The sequence below is a fragment of the Arachis stenosperma genome, chromosome 3 (genome assembly GCF_014773155.1).
Source record: "Arachis stenosperma cultivar V10309 chromosome 3, arast.V10309.gnm1.PFL2, whole genome shotgun sequence".
Lineage (NCBI taxonomy): Eukaryota > Viridiplantae > Streptophyta > Magnoliopsida > Fabales > Fabaceae > Arachis > Arachis stenosperma.
The window spans coordinates 17,742,869-17,762,914 of record NC_080379.1 but is presented as its reverse complement, the minus strand read 5'-3'; the positions used below and the strand labels follow the sequence as shown (position 1 = coordinate 17,762,914).

The 20,046-nt window shown below is 41.2% G+C and overlaps 4 protein-coding genes across 4 annotated transcripts; 1 reads left to right on the top strand and 3 right to left on the bottom strand.

Moving 5' to 3' along the window:
• Window positions 1-152: 152 nt before the first annotated feature.
• LOC130970743 (mediator of RNA polymerase II transcription subunit 15) lies at window positions 153-5,235 on the bottom strand. The gene is made up of 2 exons (XM_057896917.1): window positions 4,424-5,235; window positions 153-1,514 (listed from the first exon to the last, which is right to left on the bottom strand). The coding sequence occupies exons 1-2, from the start codon at window positions 4,951-4,953 to the stop codon at window positions 875-877; spliced, it is 1,170 nt and encodes a 389-aa protein (XP_057752900.1). The 5' UTR covers window positions 4,954-5,235; the 3' UTR covers window positions 153-874.
• Window positions 5,236-6,605: 1,370 nt separating this feature from the next.
• On the top strand, window positions 6,606-9,755 carry LOC130969423 (embryogenesis-associated protein EMB8). The gene is made up of 8 exons (XM_057895133.1): window positions 6,606-7,077; window positions 7,298-7,426; window positions 7,540-7,671; window positions 7,879-8,021; window positions 8,132-8,229; window positions 8,308-8,402; window positions 8,727-8,780; window positions 9,240-9,755. The coding sequence occupies exons 1-8, from the start codon at window positions 6,649-6,651 to the stop codon at window positions 9,441-9,443; spliced, it is 1,284 nt and encodes a 427-aa protein (XP_057751116.1). The 5' UTR covers window positions 6,606-6,648; the 3' UTR covers window positions 9,444-9,755.
• A 167-nt stretch (window positions 9,756-9,922) lies between these two features.
• LOC130965621 (cytochrome P450 89A2-like) lies at window positions 9,923-11,461 on the bottom strand. The gene has a single exon (XM_057890390.1). It carries the CDS (start codon window positions 11,459-11,461, stop codon window positions 9,923-9,925), a length of 1,539 nt encoding a protein of 512 aa, XP_057746373.1.
• Window positions 11,462-16,885: 5,424 nt separating this feature from the next.
• Window positions 16,886-18,668, bottom strand: LOC130965620 (uncharacterized). The gene is made up of 2 exons (XM_057890389.1): window positions 18,524-18,668; window positions 16,886-18,384 (listed from the first exon to the last, which is right to left on the bottom strand). The coding sequence occupies exons 1-2, from the start codon at window positions 18,666-18,668 to the stop codon at window positions 16,886-16,888; spliced, it is 1,644 nt and encodes a 547-aa protein (XP_057746372.1).
• Between the last annotated feature and the right edge of the window lie 1,378 nt (window positions 18,669-20,046).

The window sequence follows — 20,046 nt, the reverse complement described above, 5'->3', positions numbered from 1 at the left end:
TGTGGTAATTTTATATACATTATTTTTTATATTAAAAATTATTGATAATAAGTGAAAAAAAATATTCTTGATACCATAAAAAAATGTGTACACCAAAACCAGTACAAATATCATTTCTTTAACAAAATATAGTGCATCTCGCTTTCTCATTACAAATACACTGCATTATTGTCCAAAAATATAAAAACAAAATAAGCTAAGATCTTTGCTTCTAAAAATTAATAAAAAAACAAAGAACTTGACATCTGTGACTCTTGATTCATAAAATACTAAAGATATCAGAGCATGCCAAAAAATTTACACGTGAATTATCTATCGGAAAGTGCACATCATTCAGTAAACAAATTCTTGCACATTAATAGCTGACATCACTTGGCAGGAACTACCAACACTTGTTAGTCAAATTGCCATGCACATCAGCACATGAGTAACTGAAAACAATTTTGCTTCAGAGCAAGGAAATTAAACTACATGTTTTACCTCAATCTTTTAAATGAGAAAAATGGTAGTCAACATATTAGATCACCAGCAACAATGAAACCAGTTTCCCATAAAACTAGAGATATACATTTGATTGAACATTTGTATGCTTATGGATATAACATTCTTTTGGACATAATGATGGAGATCATGTGCACTGCACTATATGGCGAGCATAACTTCATATTCATCCAATCTAATACTGGTTTAACAGTTTTATCTTCCGCACTTGTCAATGGACATAGATTGAGAAAAACAATCTTAAGATAGCAGCTTGAAGATCAATATGATGCCCAGAATAATCATTTTTTTAATAAAAAATGGATGTTGTTTCCTTACGCATAATTCAGGCTCTATCAGTCAAAAGGTTTTATTCATCGATCTATGTCAAGAATCACCTAGCATTCAGATCAAATTCACCAACATCACGCCAGCCATCCTGCGTGCCAGTGTCCCCATTTTCAGCTTCATCATTTAAGAAATCATCAGATGGCTCCTTCTCTTCTCTCTGAGCATTGTTTCCCCATCCATTCATCATCTCACCTGCATTGCCTCCCTGATCCTGCTCTCTCATGTCATGACCAATTGCGATGTCGCTCCCTTGGGACCCAAGTGCGCTCCCTCTTATTGGGGTTCGAGACATCATTTCAGCATGAGACTGTGAATCAGCCCGAGCCTGCTCTGCCTGGACCATTGCCATCCGAAGTTTAGCCTCGTGGGCTTCACGACCAGCCTTCTCCCTGGACTCTAGTTCAGCTCTTAATTCCAACATAGCTCGCTTTTCCTCCTGAAGAAGTGCCTGCTCAAACATCAATCTCTCCTCAGATCGGAATTCCCCCAAACCTCTTTTTTGGGTTATTATGTTGAAGGCAAGTGCCTGCTTCTCAAAAGTTGCTGTGAACTCAGCAATTTTAGCAGCAATATTATTATCCCACTGCTGGGACCGTGAAAGCATCTGGCCAGTGGTGTCAGAATCCAGTATCCTATCATCCTCTTCTGCTTCATAGTCTGCCACAACATGATATGGCAATAATCTGCATGAGGAAAATTTTTCAGGGAATTCTGAAACATAAGAAATCCATGTAAGATCAAACTTCATTGCACCAGTTCTGGCTAGTTACACATGTTAAATACAATCCCCATATTCCAAAATCCCAACACAAGTCGTCGTTTTACCATAAAATATTGATAATGAAAATTCTTCTTAGATGTAAGCTAAATTTGAACATTGGCATATCTCAATGAAATCCAATGAGGATACACAAATACTTGGAGAGATGGACATGTAGCAAGTTTTACATGCATCCCCATCTCCAACAATTGATTACAATTTATCTATCAAACCATTAAATTAAATAATAAATTATATATCATGAAACTACTTATCCCAAAAGTTTAAGTTATTAGGTAATGGTTAACAAATGCTTATGTATCTAACACATCCCCTCAAGCAAGAACCTCTTTTTTGAGCTTGAAGCACGAGTTGTGCATAGGTCTATTTTTGCCTATGTTGAAATTCTTGAAAGTAACAAGGATCGACCTTTAGAACTTTTGATTATAGAAGCTATGATATCATGCTATGAAACCATTTATCCCAGTTTAAGCTGTTAGATAGAGACACATAAATAGTCATATATCTAACATTATAAACTAAGACATGAAGTGATTAATATATACAATTTTTTCGTTCATTCAGGTAAGTCCTAGATGACTTGCACATCAGGCTTATCAAGATACCCCATAAATCTCTTGGCTAAAAAAAATTCACTAAACCGGAAGACATTATTCAGTTGCAGTACAGCAATAACAAAGGCAGAGTTTCAAAATATTCAGTTTACATAAAGCAACTCCAAATGTTATTTCCATATTGATTTAAGTAAATTAGTGTGTTAGCAGACTCATGGTAAAGGAATCATCGACTCTGATCTAAATGACAATGATATAGGTTCTGTAGAATTAAGACTGCTAATGAAAATATACAATATAAACAAAAGTTAGAAATAGGGACACAAACAGATAATAGCTAGTCCCAAACATAAATGAAAATATACAATATAAACAAAAGTTAGAAATAGGGACACAACAGATAATAACTAGTCCCAAACATAAACAAATAACTCGAGAGGTTGTTAGTTAAGAATAGTAAGCTTAAAGTTGGATCAATGACAAAGAAAGTGAAGTAGCAGTATTATCTAGATGCAAATGCTAAACAATAAGAAGGGCAAAGCTACAAAGCGAGAAAACTTAACATGGCATCAGATACTTGTAACAGAAGATTTTAAAAAACGGGAGAAAGAGTTTTGAAATTAATATGAAAGGAAAGAAAATGGGTAAGCAACATGAATTTGCAGAACGTGCACGGCAGTTCCAAAAAAAGGATCAGGTTGCAATGAATGAAACTGCACAAGTGATACCATCGGATTCTGACAGAAAAAACATTGACACTTCTGGCTGAATCACAGCTTGGACTAATTTGAAGAAAAGAAAATTAATCAAAGTTGCACTATCAAGGTCAATATTACTTCTAGTATCTTTCTAATCCCAGCTAAAATTAAGATCCACCAAAAAAGACCTGATATACTTCTTTTCTTACACATTAGTACAAAATGTAGTTCTCAGCCTTTTTTTGAGCTTATTAGATGGCAAATGGTGAAAATATTTAGTCAGCTTGCAAATAAGGTGTAGCCACCCCAAGACCAGTGTGAGGCACTTGGCCATGAGCAAAATACTACGGACAGCCAAAGGTGGCTCAAACATCAAACAATTGGCAGTTAATGAGATTATAATACAATTTAAGCACCGCTATTAATATCCACAGTAACATGAATCTCTTCAATGGTTCAATGAAAGCAAGCAACGCTAACATCCAATACATGTGTCTGTATTATTTACAAATTAAATTGATATTTATTGGATTGGACAATTATCACACCCCAGTTTAAGGTGTAAAGGAAAAAGGTGTTCACTCAATAGTATCACTGGGAACTAGTAAATCTTAATTTTCAAAGAAGAAAAAGTTACATCACTGGTGTTACCTTATCTTTATCTGTCGAGTACTCCTACGTCCTAACATTTATCATACTCTCAGTTCTCATATATAATTAAGATTATACAATTTCATAAACATATCAGATCCGCTGCCTTGAGGAGTTCAAACAAAAAATACTTTCCAGGTGTTGCACCAAACAAAGCACTACCAACTCATCTCTATGTGTGTAAGGTATTGTGCCCTGTTTTGAATACTACTTATTTAAGAGCTACACTCACATTCTCAGCTGCAAACTATTCTAAAATGGTGACAATAAGTAATTAAATAGCCTTTTCCACAAGAAATGGCATTATACCCTTTCAAAGACTATTCTCTTATATTAAAAGCATAAACAAAACCATAAAAAAGGAAGGATTGAAGAGAGAACAAAGATTATAAACTGAATCTCATTAATGTCAGGTAAATCCAAATGCAATTTGTCAATAACCAACATGTCTCTCTAATTTTCTGGAAAGGACATTAACTAATCAAACAAGCCTATTCAACAACCACCAGCCACTTGTAAAATTATAGACTGCTGAGAGGCCAAGTGCTTCAAAGTAGCACCACCTTCCACAATCATTAGGTGATACTAAACAAATAACTTATATAGAATGTAGCATGCAGCATTAAAAACAACTCTTATTTTATACGGAAGACTTGGCAGAATTATCTCAGTATATCCCACAAAATACTCACATCATTAAATCCACAACCACCAAATAAGCAGTTTGATACTAATCAACTTTGATCTTTAAAAGTATCATGTTTTTTAAATTGTGAGTGGGGGAGGGGGAATAACACGCCTAACTGAAACTCAAAAACCGCACTTCCCTTAATTTTCGCTTAGCAATTAAAAGGCTAAAAACTGAAAAAAGAAAAGCACCATTTTTCATAATGCATATTGAAACGAACCTCTCGCAGGCATCTTCAAGAGAAGAGAATGGTCGCTTAAAGTCAGGGTGACAGACCCGCCATGCATCTTGGTATGCCATCTGTAGCTCCATCTGGTTCCCAGGGCGAATCGCTTTCTGTTGTTGCTGCTGTTGCTGTTGTTGCTGATGCTGCTGCGTTTGAGATTGCGTTTGCGATTGCTGGGTCTGCTGCTGCGAGCTATGATTGGAATTAGGGTTCTGGTGATGCTGCTGCTGCTGCAGATTGAGGATGGGATTGTTAGGGTTAGGGTTAGGCGCAGAATTAGGGTTAGGGCTAGGGTTTTGTTGGAGACCGAGGGGCCTTATGGGTCGCAAGTGGGCGTCGATGTTTGAAGGGAATCGAGAAATTGCAGCTGCTTGTGCTTGCTGTTGCTGCTGCTGCTTCTGCAATTGCTGTAACAGCATGAAATGGTGTTGTTGTTGATGTTGTTGCTGTTGCTGTTGCTGCTGCTGCTGCTGCTGCAACAGTAGTTGTTGTTGATGTTGCTGCAATGCCTTTGCCTCTTCCATTCTTTACCAAAATTAAATTTTAAAAAATATAAAAAAGAAAGAAAAATAGATTTTGTGAGTATTCCCAATGGATCGCCCCTTTGTTTTCTTTTCTAAGCTGGAATGCGGAGAAGAAAAGAAAGAGAAAGGGTCTCAGAATTCAGGATTGTTTGTATTTACGTGACTACTTTAACCATTGATGCATTCGTTTGAAGAGTTTGATAATTTCAGACAGAATGCACTTATCAGCTCACCACTCTCGTTGCTCGCAGAGCATTGACGGGCCTGTCTCGTTTCTTTGTTTCTGATTTCTTTTACTCAGATGTCGAACCGGTTGATGTCGGGTCGGACCTATGTGGATTGGTTCATAAATATATATTACTTGTGAGTTGTGATATGGAAAAAATTGTTTTTACTTTTTACTAGTGCTATTTTTAGGTCATGCTAATTATAAAAGGGATTGAAAAGTTATCTGTTAAGAATATATATAGATAAATTGTTCACAGAGAAAGTAAAATTTATGCATTTAATATCATATATCATTTATTTAGAAATTTTATATTTGTATTCTTTTTCAATATATCTAAGAATATTTATTAGAAATTTTTTATAGAATGATATATTTAACAAATATTTTTATTTTTTATTTCTTAAGTTTTTAACATTGATTCTTTAATTAGTGTACACATGTCTAAAATGGAAATATTTAATTAGTATTTAACTATTTATCATAAACCACAAAATTTCCTACAAGTAGTAGTTTTTTGTTTTTTTTATTTTCTTTTCTAGTCTTAAATTCTTAAGTATTTGTGAGCTGAAAATTAACAATTAATTCCTATTCTCGTGAAAAATCACTTTTTGGTTCAAAGAAGTTAATATGATCTGCCACATAATCATCTTCCTTAATAAAGATCCAATTAAATACATGATCCTCTTAAATAATTTAAGCATAAAAAATATTTGGTAACAAAAATAAATTAGTTAAAAATAGTTGAAATTTATTCTATTTAATATTTATTAATTATTGTAATAATAAATAAAAATTAAATAAAATAAATTTTAATTTTTTTTGTTTATCTAATATTACTATTTAAGTATCTACTATTGTGTTGTTTTACTTAACATTACATCTTACGGTCTAAAAAAATAAAATTAAAAAAAAAAGAAAGAAAAGATGAAAAAAAAAGCTATAAATTATAATAGATCGAAAGTATTACTAGAATAAAAATATTATTTATATTTATATAAAAATATTATTATTAATTAATTAAACACAAAAAACTGCATATTTATTTATCAAAAAATATTGATATTAAAACAATATTTATTATAAATGAAGTAGATATAACGGTTTAATAAAAAGGTTAATAACTTTTTACGGTATCCTCAATCCAGCAGTATTTTATCGTGGATCGGAGTTCAGTTGAAAGTTTTCCACTAATATCAATGGATTGCTGCATGCTCCCAGCGGAATTGGAAGGTTAACGAGCTATGAGTTATGACCAATTTAGTTTAAGAAGGTCAATGTTTGACCTTGGTATTGGTACTGCATTTTGTTTTGGGCCTAACAGATTACCACGTATACAAAATTTCCAACATAGGGTGAGGCTCCAAGTCTCTCCAATAAACACTTGGTACAGGAAGAGTCCAACTGTAAAAACTAAAAACTAAAAACTAAAAAGGTCCAAACTCCAAAGCAAACAGAAAAGGAGAGGAATGGCATGGGCAGTGACTGCAGGTACCTCATTGACGTTCCCATTGGTGGTGGCCTCTGTACAATATGCACCTCGCACACTCCCCAACGCACTAATCAGATCCCTCCACCTGTCCTCCTCTTCCTCCGCCTCACCAATGTCTACTACTACACCCCAACAATCTCACTCCTCCTTCGAAATCCTCGGTGGAGCACGTGACAAGTTCCTCCCAGCTCTCTCCCACGTGCTGTCTCGCCCCTACCACCCCTTCCCCTTCCTCGGATGGAACCGCCACATCGAGACCATCTCCGCCTCGTTCTACCGCTCAATTCCTGACATAAGACTCCGCCGTCAGTGCCTCCGGACACAAGATGGTGGTGCCGTCGCCCTTGACTGGGTCTCGGGCGACGACCGCCGTCTGCCCCCCGATGCTCCACTCCTCATTTTGCTGGTTCGTTATGTAACTGAATCAGTTACCGAATTGATTTTATAACTGAATTAGTTAGTTAGTTAGTTGGTTGGTTACCTCTGCCAGTAAGTTAACGAATTCAATGCAGTCGTACTCTCAACTTAAGTGTCTCTTTCTTTTTTTTTTTCCTTTGGTCTTATTTTTTTTAAGATAATAATGGAATTTTGAAAATTGTGATTTATTTATGTATTTATTTTTGCAGCCAGGATTAACTGGTGGTAGTGGAGATTCTTATGTGAGGCACATGTTAAATAAAGCTCGGAGCAAAGGGTGGCGCGTGGTGGTTTTCAATAGCCGTGGTTGTGGGGATAGTCCTGTTACTACTCCTCAGGTAATTGTTGCTTGTGTTATACATTTTTTTTTTATTTCTTACCGAATCTGAATCCGTGTTGATAGAACTTTTTAGTGTTGTATGTGATGTGATGTGGTAATAGTGATGTGCAGTTCTATTCAGCTTCGTTTCTGGGAGATATTCGCGAGGTTGTTGCCCATGTCACTGGTAGATACCCTAATGCCAATGTGTATGCAGTTGGTTGGTCACTTGGCGCAAATATTCTTGTTCGTTACTTGGGTCAGGTGAGTAAGATTATTTTTTCATAACCTGAAGATTGGCATTGTTATGAATATGCATTTGTTGTTCCTTAGGCAAATGCTTTCTGTATTTAGGGATCAGGAAAATAGAAGTGTGTCGATGATTGGTTTGACAGATAGAAAATGTTACTCTGATTGCATTCAAACTTTTAATCTCCAAATTGAACTAATTTTGGAGTGCTTTGCTTTCAGGAAGGCTACAATTGCCCTCTTTCTGGCGCCGTGTCATTGTGTAATCCTTTCAATTTGGTAGTGGCAGATGAGGACTTCCATAAAGGCTTTAACAATGTCTACGACAAGGCTCTCGCAAAGTCCCTTCGCACGATTTTCAACAAGTGATAAAAACTTACATGTGTTGTTGATGGTTATTCTTTCTACTTGATGGATCGATTGCTGCACTTCACAGTATGATTGATGTCTTGTTCATTTTTGTGGCTGGGTGCAGGCATGTTTTACTCTTTGAAGATATTGGTGGCGAATACAACATTCCTATGGCAGCCAATGCCAAGTCTGTTAGGGAGTTTGATGATGGACTAACCCGTGGTATGTGCCTCATACTTATTAGACACCATATAAATTTGATATGGATTGTGAATTATTATATGCTATGAGAATTTGCAGTTTCTTTTGGATTCAAGTCTGTGGATGAATACTATTCTAGTTCAAGTAGTTCAGATTCCGTGAAACATGTTCAAACCCCTCTGCTTTGCATCCAGGTACAAAATTTTTTAGAATAAAAAAATGGTTATCTATTATTCTTTTGATATTCGTGGTGCCATTCTTTTATCTAAAACAAAAGCTGCTTTTTGCATTGTTATCTTGGTTCATGTTCCTTTCCATTGTATTTTTGCCGCCTACATTCATTGATTCTATTTTATGTTACCTATTAGAATTTTCTTGCAATATCCCACAAGAACTCACCCTGTGAAACACAAATTCATGACTTTGAGCATAATTAATAGGTTGTTTTTCAGTGACCTTTTCCCTCTGTGTATATGCCATAAACTTATTGAACCCAGAAACAATCTGTTTCTTCACAGGCAGCAAATGATCCAATTGCTCCTGCTAGGGGAATTCCTCGTGAAGATATCCAGGTATGTGCAGCTTCTTTTCCATTCAATGTTACCATTTCTTCACTAGAATGTTATTGGTAAATGATAAGGAGATGTAAAATGGGAAAGGGAGGAATAAGGATGTACATAGATGGAAATGTAATGATCTTTTTCAACAGTAGAGAAAATCATAAATGGTACGATTTGGACGTTGGGATAGACAAAATTAAAAATAAAAAATGGAATTCACATGGTGACCACACTATTTTAATTGCTTTTTAGTTTTTATGTCGTTGCTTCCTCTTATTACATTACTAAGTATACATTGATACTCTTAACAAGTTAATAGTCGACCATCAAGTTTTCATATATGTACTAAACAACATATTCTTAGAACAGAAAGATATCTTGTTTTCTTGTCTTTGTCAATGTATTGGGGTTTCCATGTTCTTTGTTCTATCTTAACTCCCTGGTTGAGTATAATTTGTTTTATCATGGCAGGAAAATCCAAACTGCTTGTTAATAGTTACACCAAAAGGTGGCCATCTGGGGTGGATTGCTGGTGATGAAGCTCCATTTGGAGCTCCTTGGACTGATCCTTTGGTAATGGATTTCATTCAATATTTAGAAACAGAGGAAGTCAAATACCCTAAAACTAGTAGTAATCCTGATGGTAAAGTAGCCTTGCACCATCTTGAAGTGTAGCATGGCACTAATGAAGACATTACAATCTTCCGATGTCACCATTCATCGCTGTACATTCTGGAATACTGTATTGAAGCAATTACACTCATTTTTTTGTGTGGAATACTGCAGAACTTGGACCCTTGCAGCTCACGGGGTTGATATCAACCATGATCCTTTCACAGACCATTCAATAAAGTAGAACTGCATTCTTTATGAGTGCATTGGAACTGTAATTGTTTTAGTTTGAGGTAAATAGAGATATTGATTAAACAAGATTAGTGTAATTGTATTGCTTTAACATTCAATTCACATAATTCGTTTCATTTTAAAGTTTGTTACTGATTTCATTACTATATTCTTCTTTTTAACTAATTTATTGGATATGTTGCTGGTGGGATCAATGTAGAAGTCATTGATAGCTAGGAAAAAGCATAAAAAGAGGGGAAGAATATATAGACTTTTGTATTAAGAACAATGGAACTAATAATTGATGCTAATTATTTCCTAGGCAATATATGAACCTTTAAGGGATTCTTCATCACAGTTGTGAATAACAGCTTCTCTGACATATCAATGTCATCTCCACTCATAGCCTTCCACTCAAAATTCCAAACTAAATTGGCCACAAAATATTCCAAGTGGAGAATTGCTAAACCATATCCAGGGCACATTCTCCTCCCAGCCCCAAATGGCATCATCTTTATCTCTTTACTTCCCATTATATCAAAAGTTGTTCCTCCATTGTCCATGAACCTCTCTGGCTTAAAGGCCATAGGGTCATCCCAAGCTGTAGGGTCCCTACCTATCTCAGCCACAAAGAAATTTACAGAGGCAGTGGTAGGAACCAAATAACCATCCAGAACCACATCCTTGGTTACTCTATGAGGAGCCACATAGTGTAGCGGTGGATGGCGTCGTAGACCCTCCAAAATCAGAGACTTTAGATATGGCAATTTTGGCAAATGTTCCTCCTTCACCTCATTCTCTCCTTCAACCATGACCTCTCTAATTTCCTCCACAAGTCTTTCTTGGATTTGAGGGTACTTCACCAAATTTGCCATGATCCATTCCAATGCTGTCGAAGTAGTATCTGTTCCGGCGTTTAGAAACTCCGAGCATAAGGTGCAAATATTCCCATAATCAAGCTTGCTCCCTTCATCTTCCTCCACGAGTCGCAAATCCAACAAAGTATCCACATAGCACAAAACAAACTCATTTATGTTGTCCTCTTTGCCATCCTTGCTAAGTCTCTCTTGCTTGGCTTTCTTTCGAGCGTCGATATAAGGAATCAACAAGGCTTCTAGATCTCTTCTTAGCTGCAAGAATTCCTTCCATCTCTTCCAAAACAATATCCTTGTGATTGTTGGCCAAAAATTCAAGACATTGTACTTAGTAAAGCTCAAGAGCATGCTGCGTAGACTATCCTCGATTTCCCTAATTTGCTTCTCATCAAGCTTGTCACCAAAACACATAAAACTGAGCAAGCAAAACACGCTATATTGAAAATGATCAATGACCCTTATGGGGTTGCTAGCCCCCAACTCAGATTTTAATCGATCAAGAAGCATATCTAAAACCCATTTGCGTGCATTTGCATATGACTTGACCTGTGAAGGGTGGAGGATATTTGAAGTGAGGTTTCGCCGGAGAGCGCGCCATACAGGACCATAGAAGCTAAAAAGGATGTCATTTTGATTGCTGCTAATGATTTTCTTGGTAGGAACAGCAACAGGGCGGTCCGCAAAGGTACTGCCATTTTGGATCAATGCTTGGTGCGCAAGGAATCGATTGGCAATGAAAATGTCAGTATGAGAGCCCATTTGAAAAGAAAAGATTGGACCATATTTGGCATGAAGTTTTTCAAGAACAGTCTTAGGATCTTTATTGAATCGTTGGAGTAATTTGAAGTTACCTATGATAGGCACTTTTGGAGGCCCCGGAGGGAGGGGATACCGTGGAAACACAAGGTAAAGTATGCGTTTGATGATTATTGAGACACCAAGAAAGAGCATAATAAAGATGAACCAAGTTTCCATGTTACTATTCCGCATCAAATTGGTTCACAATACACACAAGAGGGTATGTGTTAGAAGAAGCTTAAAAAGGGTGAGTTAAATAAAATTGAAGTGTACCATGCTAATTACTAATAGTAACACCCGCAAGCGTTACATTTACCCTATAATTGAATGTTCTATGTATGTTTATTAGCCGCTAATAAATAAATACACCTTACGTTGGTTAACATTTTCTAAAAGAACTTCATTTGCCACATTTCTAATAAAAATAAAAACTTGCAATTAATAAAAGAATTGGACGTTTTCTAATAACAAAAAGTAAACATTGTTTGACCCAAAGAAAAGGAAGTATAAGATTGATTTATATCAAGATTGCGAAAAAAACTATCGAGTAGAATAAAATCATAAATTACTTGGCCCTGCATGAAACGTATTTTGAAAAGCTGGACAAATTACACTCCATGTTGTGAAGCTTCTAGTTTAACTGTTAAACTAACTAGTGACATGTAAACCAAACATGCGTTTTCCAAGAGGATCAGATCACCGAGGACATTACAAGCTATAGTTTCACATGACTGAAAATTAAGACGTTTGCATAGTTTGTACATGTAGGAATTGTGAACACTAAAGAGAGCCTTTGCAGGATGAATATTATATAAGTAGAGATTTGGGTATGTGTCTTGTGCAGCAATGAAGAAGGATGGGTTAGAACACATTTATCAATTGCAGGTTTTCATGGAAACTTTGGGGTGAGTGGCTTCAAACCTTGGAACTCAATGGATGATGCCAAAGTGGAGATGAGAGAAATGGAGTGTTGCTTTCTTTGCAGTGTTATGGTCAATCTGGATGACAAGAAATGACGCAATATTTAAGGAGAAAAAGAAAAGGCAATGATTATCTGTGATTTCTGGGATGCAAGAGCGTTTTTGAAATATATATGCGAACAACAATAGCTCTGGAACTTGGATATGCACTGAAGTGGTTAACATGTGTGCAGTAATTAAAATTTAAAATATAAGAATGAGGAGGGGAGCTAGAAGAATTGATGAAGATGAAAATGGAAGTTAGTTTTTGAAAGGAATATGGAGGGATCATACAAAGTTTGCGTAGTTATACGGGTTCATAGAACCAGATGTTTTCTTATAGTTGTTCTTAGTTGATGGTTATATGTTTCTGATAGCTGTTGGGTCTTCCTTTGTAGCTGCCTTTGATTTGGATTGTAATCTTGACCTTTGTTATTGGCCATGCTCTTCGTACAGTGTACAGTGTTCTGCTGATGCAGATGCTACTTGAAGTGTGCATATATATATATTCAAGTAAAACTATCGGCTTGAGATTTCATTTCCCTTCTTTCGTAAAGACGTAGGTAGCAAACGACAATAATCAATTTCAGGTTGTACTTGTACGCTTCAACGTGTCCTTCTAAGTCCTTGCAATAAATGGAAATGAGTAACCAAACTAGTACAAGTTAGAATTCTGTTCGGTAACTCAGGTACCGGACGGTTTGGGGAGATCCCTCGGGTGGTAAGGTGGGGTTTCTGCCTGGTTTAGGGTTGCAGAGATGGAGCTGGAGCAGCCGACTTCCCGAGTTCCTGGTGTGGAGGGGGGTGTCACCTGCAAAGACATTCCGACGCCCAAGTCAGTTGAGTGTGCAGGCGAAAAAAGGGGGGATAAAGTGGTGTGTGTCGTACCTTGGGGGAGGGGTAGGACCCTCCCCTTATATACCGTGTCAGAAGTGGGTCCCGCAAGGGCAGAACGCACCTTCCCCGAAGCTTCCTCACACAGCTGTAGTAGAGAGATGTCCGGAACGCGTGTCCGGATAGGTATTCGGTCGCCTCGCACCCGACCGTTCGGGTCGGGTGGTTCGTGGGTTGGGTAGGTCCATGCTATAAGTGGGCCAGGTCGTAACAGTGCCCCCAACACGCCAGTAAGGATCGTGAGGGTTGTTGGTGGCGTGTTATCTCCTCTTTCGTACGTCGTCGCCAGGTCGGCCGCCCGTGGAGAAGACGTGACTCTTGCGCGCGTCTGTTTGTTGCTGGGATAACCGTTCGTCGCCTCGTTTCTCGCGCAGAGCATTAAATGCTCATAATGGGTTATTTCAAAACCACGCGCGCAAAGACTATTTTTCCTAGGCCTTTCGCGCTTCTTGAGTCTGGCAGTTTTAAACGGTTTTGCCTCTGGCAGTTTTCATCTCATTTCTTTACTCCATCCATCCTCATCTTCTTCTCTCCCAAGTTTCCCAGAGTATCATTTCTGCATCCCTGTGCATTTGCTCCTTTTCCTCCTCCTTTTCGAATCACCACAATCAATCCTGGTAAGAATTCATCCCTTGCTTTCTGTTGATTTTACCTTCATTATCAATTCTTCTGTATGCATGTTGCTTTTCTGGTTTGATTTGTGTGTTGGATGACCTTAGCGCTAAGTAGGTGCATTTAGGGGGGTTACCATTTCAGGGTATTTAGCTTCTTAGGCTTTTGCTTGGATTCTGTTTCAACCACGCTTAACTCTAGTCATTGAATAGGCTAAGTGTAGTTTCTGGGCTATTTCCGAGTTCCCGACCTCATAGACTAACCGAGTGGTAACCCCAATGTAGGTATGCCTCGCATCGTCTCACGAGCTTCCACCTCCGCCGCCGGTTACGACCCATATACTTGGGTGGCTTCTGACTTGAGGGACTCCCCAAACCAGATGGGTGAGGAGGAGCTTATCGAATTTCGCCAGGCCGAGTACCTGTGCGGGGGTACTGACGAGGAGGCTAACTACGACGTCTTTGTTCCTGCCCCCAACGAACGGCTGTACGAACTCAATTTCCACTTCCCCCGGGTTGCCGATTGGATTTGGTTTTACAAAGCCATGTTCACTCAAGTGGGGGTTCGCATCTCCTTCTCCGCTTTTCAAATGGCGCTCCTTAATCGGATCTCCGTGGCGCCATCGCAGCTGCATCCGAACAGTTGGACCTCCATCCGCTGTTTCGAGATGGTGTGTGAATATTTGGAGCTGCCGGTGTCCGTCGACATTTTCCTTTATTTTTTCAACCTCACAAATCCTTCCAATGAGGGAAAGCCGAGGAAAGGGTTCATGTCCTTCCGATCTGCCCAAGGTCGGAGCATCTTTGGCTTGTTCGAGGACTCTTATCACGGGTTTAATGATAAGTACTTTAAGGTGCGTCCAGTCAAAGGCCGCCATCCCTTTTGGTTGTCGTTAGAGGGGAACGCCTCATCCCGACGTATTGGAGTTTCGGGACGGGGCCTAACGCTTTTATTAAGGTGACCTACAAGGGGATGTCTGCCGTGGATAAAAAGATTGTCGACGTGTTGTTGGCCGTTTTGGGAAAAACCACGTGAACCCCCATCTTCTTATGGGTAACCGGGAGGTCGCCCGGAATTATATTTGTGAGTAGCTTTGTCTTGTGTTTCTTGCATTATCGTCATTTTGGTTAGTTACGCCGATTAAACAACTAACTTGTTTATTTATTTGTTGCAGTGGGAATGTCTGCCGAGGTGACAGGCCTTGAGAGTTTGTACAAAACTTTTTTGGAGGAGAGTGATGAGGAGAAGGCTGATGAGGAGCCGGAGGCCCCTCCCGGGAAGGAGGATTAGGCGGCGCCCTCACCTCGTGATGTCGACAGATAAACATTCTGACGAGGCGCACGTTTCTTCTGTTCATGGGAAGGCGGCCGGTATCGGGCACTCGTCCTCTGCTCAAGAGGCCAAGGAAAACGACTTGAGGGTCATCCCCATCCCCAAGAGGCAGAGGTCACTCTCCAGCCCCGAAGGAGCCCTCACCGTGATGGAGAGAAACTTCGAGTCGGGACATTCATAGACTCCCAATTGCTTCCCGGCACGGAGGAACACTTTCATGGCTCCGACCTTGCGGGACAGGCGTGGTGGATGTATCGTACCTTCCTTTGTGGTGCGGCCATAGCTCGGAAGGCTGAGTTTGAGTTGTCGGGTATGCAGTCGCTGCGTAGGAAGCTCGAATCTACTGTTACAGCCAATAATTAATTCAAAACTCAAGTTGAAACGCTTTGAGAGCAGCTGTCCGAGGCGAAGGGGAAGCTTAAGACTGCCGAGGAGAAGGCTGCGTTTGCCGAGAAAAAATTGAAGACCTCTGATGCTACCGTATCCCGTTTGACCGAGCGGGAGATGACTTTGGAAAGCCAACTCAATGCCGCACACGGTCGGGTGGTCGCTTTGGAGAAAGAACGTGACACGGCCGTCTCATTGGCTAAGGCCGCTCAAGCCGAAGCCGAAGAGTTTAAGAAAAAACATAGAGAGACCGTGAAGTAGGGAAAAAGTGCGATCCTGATGACAGAAGAGGCTCTTAAAGCCCAAGTGAAGATCGTGGCCCCTGACTTCGACACGTCGGCGATCGGGGTCTTCAAAATAATTAAGGATGGCAATATTGTTGATATGCCTAAGAAATGATCCCTTGTATTTTTACATTGAGTTTGTGATTTTGTTGTGGAACTTGTGGAACTTTCCATTTGATATACTTTAGTAGTCGCTTGGTCGGCTTGTGATTATTATTTTTCTCTGCTTGTCTGGTAGCGTTTTCATTTTGTTTTGTTTGCCGTTTTCTTGGTATTGGCTTGTCGCTAGCGTTTATTTACCGTTACGTTGGTAATTTGGTGGGGATAAGTCGTGGCTTTGCTGTAGCTGTTTGCTATGGCGTTAGCCTAGTCGGCTCCCGGAGTGATCAGTCCCGGGGCGTCGTATCATCGTCCCGTTTGACATGTGTTCTAGGAAACTTGTTGTCGTGGGATGCGTAAATGACCGAAAGTAAATGATAGGGTAATTTTCAACAAGTAAAACATAAGTCGATGATTAAACAAGTCTATTGTCATAATAAGTACTTAACAAGAGTAAATCACTGAGCTCGTCAGGTCGCCTGATCGGCGTGTTTGAGCTAGGAATAGAATCTTCTCAAGTTACCTGCATTCCAAGTTCTAGGGACCTCTTTACCATCGAGCTTCTCCAATTTGTAGGCGCCCTTGCCAATCACCTCTTTAACTCTGTAGGGGCCTTCCCAATTTGCCGCCAGTTTACCTTCACCCTGAGTTGGGAGCCCGATATCGTTGCACCGCAGGACGAGGTCGTTTTGTTCAAATTCTCTCTTGAGCACTTTGGTGTTGTAGCGCAAGGCCATTCTTTGCTTTAGTGCTATTTCCAACAAATGGGCCTTCTCCCTAGCCTCATCTGCTAGGTCCTTTTCCACAGCTTCCTCCACTCCCTTCAAAAGTAATCGTGGGCTCGGTTCGCTGATCTCAACGGGTATCATTGCGTCCACCCCATACGTCAGGCGGAAAGGGGTTTCTCTTGTGGACGACTGCTCGGTTGCTCGGTAAGGCCAGAGAACCGAGGTGAGTTCGTCGGCCCATGCACCTTTTTTGTTAGCCAGTCGCTTCTTGAGGCCCAGCAAGATGACCTTGTTTGCAGCCTCAACTTAACCGTTCGTCTGGGGATGCTCTACAGAGGAGAATTTCTGCTTTATGCCCAGACCAGTGAGAAACTCCACGAAATTCTTGTCAGTGAACTGTGTCCCGTTATCGGAGACAACTTCCGGGATGCCGAATCGAGTTATCACCTGCCTCCACATAAACTTGCGACAATTGGATGAGGATATACTGGCCAGTGGTTCAGCCTCTATCCATTTGGTGTAGTAATCGATAGCAACTATGAGGTATTTGACTTGCCTCGGGCCAACCGGAAAAGGCCCCAGTAGGTCGATTCCCCACTGTGCGAAAGGTCGGGAGGACGTCAATAGGCTTAATTCGGTTGCCGGCGCTTTGTGGAAGTTGGCATTCTCTTGGCACTTGACGAATTTCCTTACGAATTCTTTGGAGTCCATCATCATCGATGGCCAGTAATATCCAGCTCGGATGAGCTTTCTAGCTAGGGCTTTGCCCCCGATGTGGTGACCACAGCAACCCTCGTGGACCTCTCTGAGCACGTAGTCCGTTTGGTTGGGATGCAGGCACTTCAATAGGGGCTGGCTGAGTCCCTTTTTGAACAGTTGCCCTTGTATTACCGCATATTTGGCTGCCTCCCGTCTCAACGCTTTAGCTGCCTTCTCGTCGTCGGGGAGTTTGCCGTTTTTCAGGAAATCAGTGATGGGGTCCATCCAGGAGGGGCCTATCTTTGTCAAGTGGAGGGCAACCTCTGGTTCCTTTACCATGTCCTGAATGAGAGATCGGTTACCGGCTCCTGGTTTCGTGCTTGCTAGCTTGGATAGGAGGTCTGCCTGTGTGTTCCTTTCCCTCGGAACGTGTTGGATCGTGACCTCCTCGAACTGCTTGCTCAATTCTCTGACCTTCTCCAAGTACTTCTGTAACTGCGAGTCTCTGGCTTGGTAGCTTCCATTTACCTGTGAGGTAACGACCTGTGAGTCACTACACACTTCCAACCTCGCCGCCCCAACTTCCCGAGCTAGGATTAAGCCTGCCAAGAGGGCCTCGTACTCCGCTTGATTGTTCGATATGGGGATCTCAAACTTGATCGATTGTTCGTATATGACCCCAGCAGAGCTTTCCAAGATGATCCCGGCACCTCCGGACGTTTTGTTGGAGGCCCCGTCCACATGGAGCCTCCACCGTATGCCTGTTTCCTCGGTTGGGTCTCCCGTCACTTCAACCAGGAAATTTGCCATTGCTTGCGTCTTGATCGCGTGTCGGGGCTCATATCGCAAATCATACTGGGAGAGCTCAATGGCCCAAGTCATCATTCTTCTCGCCAAGTCAGATTTCTGGAGCACTTGACGGATTCCTTGGTCTGTTCTCACGACAATCTGGTAGCCTTGGAAGTATTGCCTTAGTCTACGGGAAGAGGTCAGGAGTGTTAGTGCCAGTTTCTCCAATTTGCTGTATCTCAGTTCTGCTCCTTGCAGTGCTCTACTCACAAAGTAAATGCGTTGTTGAACCTTCCCTTCTTCCCGCACCAAAACCACTGCAAACGTTTCCTCCGTTATGGCCAGGTACAGTTAGAGTGGTTCTCTGGCCCTGGGCTTCCCCAGTACCGGGGGTGTTGCAAGGATGTCTTTGAAGTGATTGAACGCTTCCTCACACGCCAGGTTCCATTCAAATGCTATCCTCTTTCTCATCAAGTTGAAGAAGGGCAGGGCCTTCGCTGCCGACGCTCTGAGGAAGCGGAACAGCACGGTAAGTCTTCCTGCTAGCCTCTGAACGTCTTTGACACAGCCCGGACTCTTCATTTGGAGTATTATTTGGCATTTTTCAGGGTTGGCTTCCACCCCCCTTTAGGTTATCATAAATCCTAGGAACTTTCCGGCCTCCATGGCAAAGGCGCACTTGAGCGGGTTGAGCCTCATGCCGTGTTGTCGAGGGCCGCGAACACATTTCCTAGGTCGCTTAGGAGGTCATCGGAACGGGTGGTTTTTGCAAGGATATCATCCACATAGACTTTCACTGTCTTGCCCATAAGGTCGCTGAATATCTTGTTCATCAACCTTTGGTATGTGGCTCCCGCATTTTTCAGGCCGAACGGCATCACCTTATAGCAATAGATTCCTTCCGGCGTTATGAATGCTGTTTCTCTTCGTCAGGCCAGTGCATCGATATTTGATTGTAGCTGGAATAAGCATCCATAAAGCTCAGATATCGGTACCCCGCCGCCGCGTCGACGAGTGCATCAATGTTGGGGAGGGGATACCAGTCCTTGAGGCATGCTTTGTTGAGATCGGAGTAATCCACATACATCCTCCATCTCCCATTGTGCTTTTTTACCAGAACCACATTCGACAACCAGGTCGAGTAGTCTAGCTCTCGGATAAACCCCACCTCGAGGAGGCTGGCCGTCTGCATGGCCACCTCCTCTGCTCTCTCGTGTGACATCTTCCTTCTCCTTTGAGCCACTGGTCGGGCCTCCGGTTTGACGGCCAAGTGATGTGACATGAGTTGGGGGTCCCGGCATGTCGGCTGGCGTCCAAGCAAACAAATCGCCATTGGCCCTGATCATTTCCACTAGAGGCTCTTTCAATTCATGTGGGAGGTTTCTGTTTACGATTGTGAACTTCTCCTCCGTGTCCCCGACCCTAAACTTTTTCAGGTCCCCCTCTGGTTCGGGTCTGGACTTGTCGTCGACTCTAGCATCAAGGTCGGCGAGGAAAACCCCCGAAGCTTCTTTAGATTTTTTCCTTAAGGAGAGACTGGCGTTGTCGCAAGCGACTGCCGTTTTCAAATCTCCTTTTATGGATCCTACGGATCCGTCATCAGCGGCGAACTTCATTACCACCATCTTCGTACTGATCACTGCTCCGAGGTCGTTGATAGTCTTCCTCCCTAGGATGACGTTGTAGACCGTGGAGTCTCGTAGGACCACGAACTCGGACATTACCGACCTTCGCCCCTGTCTTGACCCTACGGATATTGGTAGGGAGATTATCTCATCTGGCTTGATGAAGTGGTCGCCCAAACCCATAACACCGTGTTAGTACGTCTTTAAATCGGCATCCCGTAGACCCAAGACATCGAATACGTTGCGGAACATGATATTCGAGTCAGCCCCGATGTCCACGAGGATACGCTTGATGAGGCCAGTTCTCACTCTGACCGTGATGACCATGGGAGGGTTTTTCGTAGCCTCATCGAA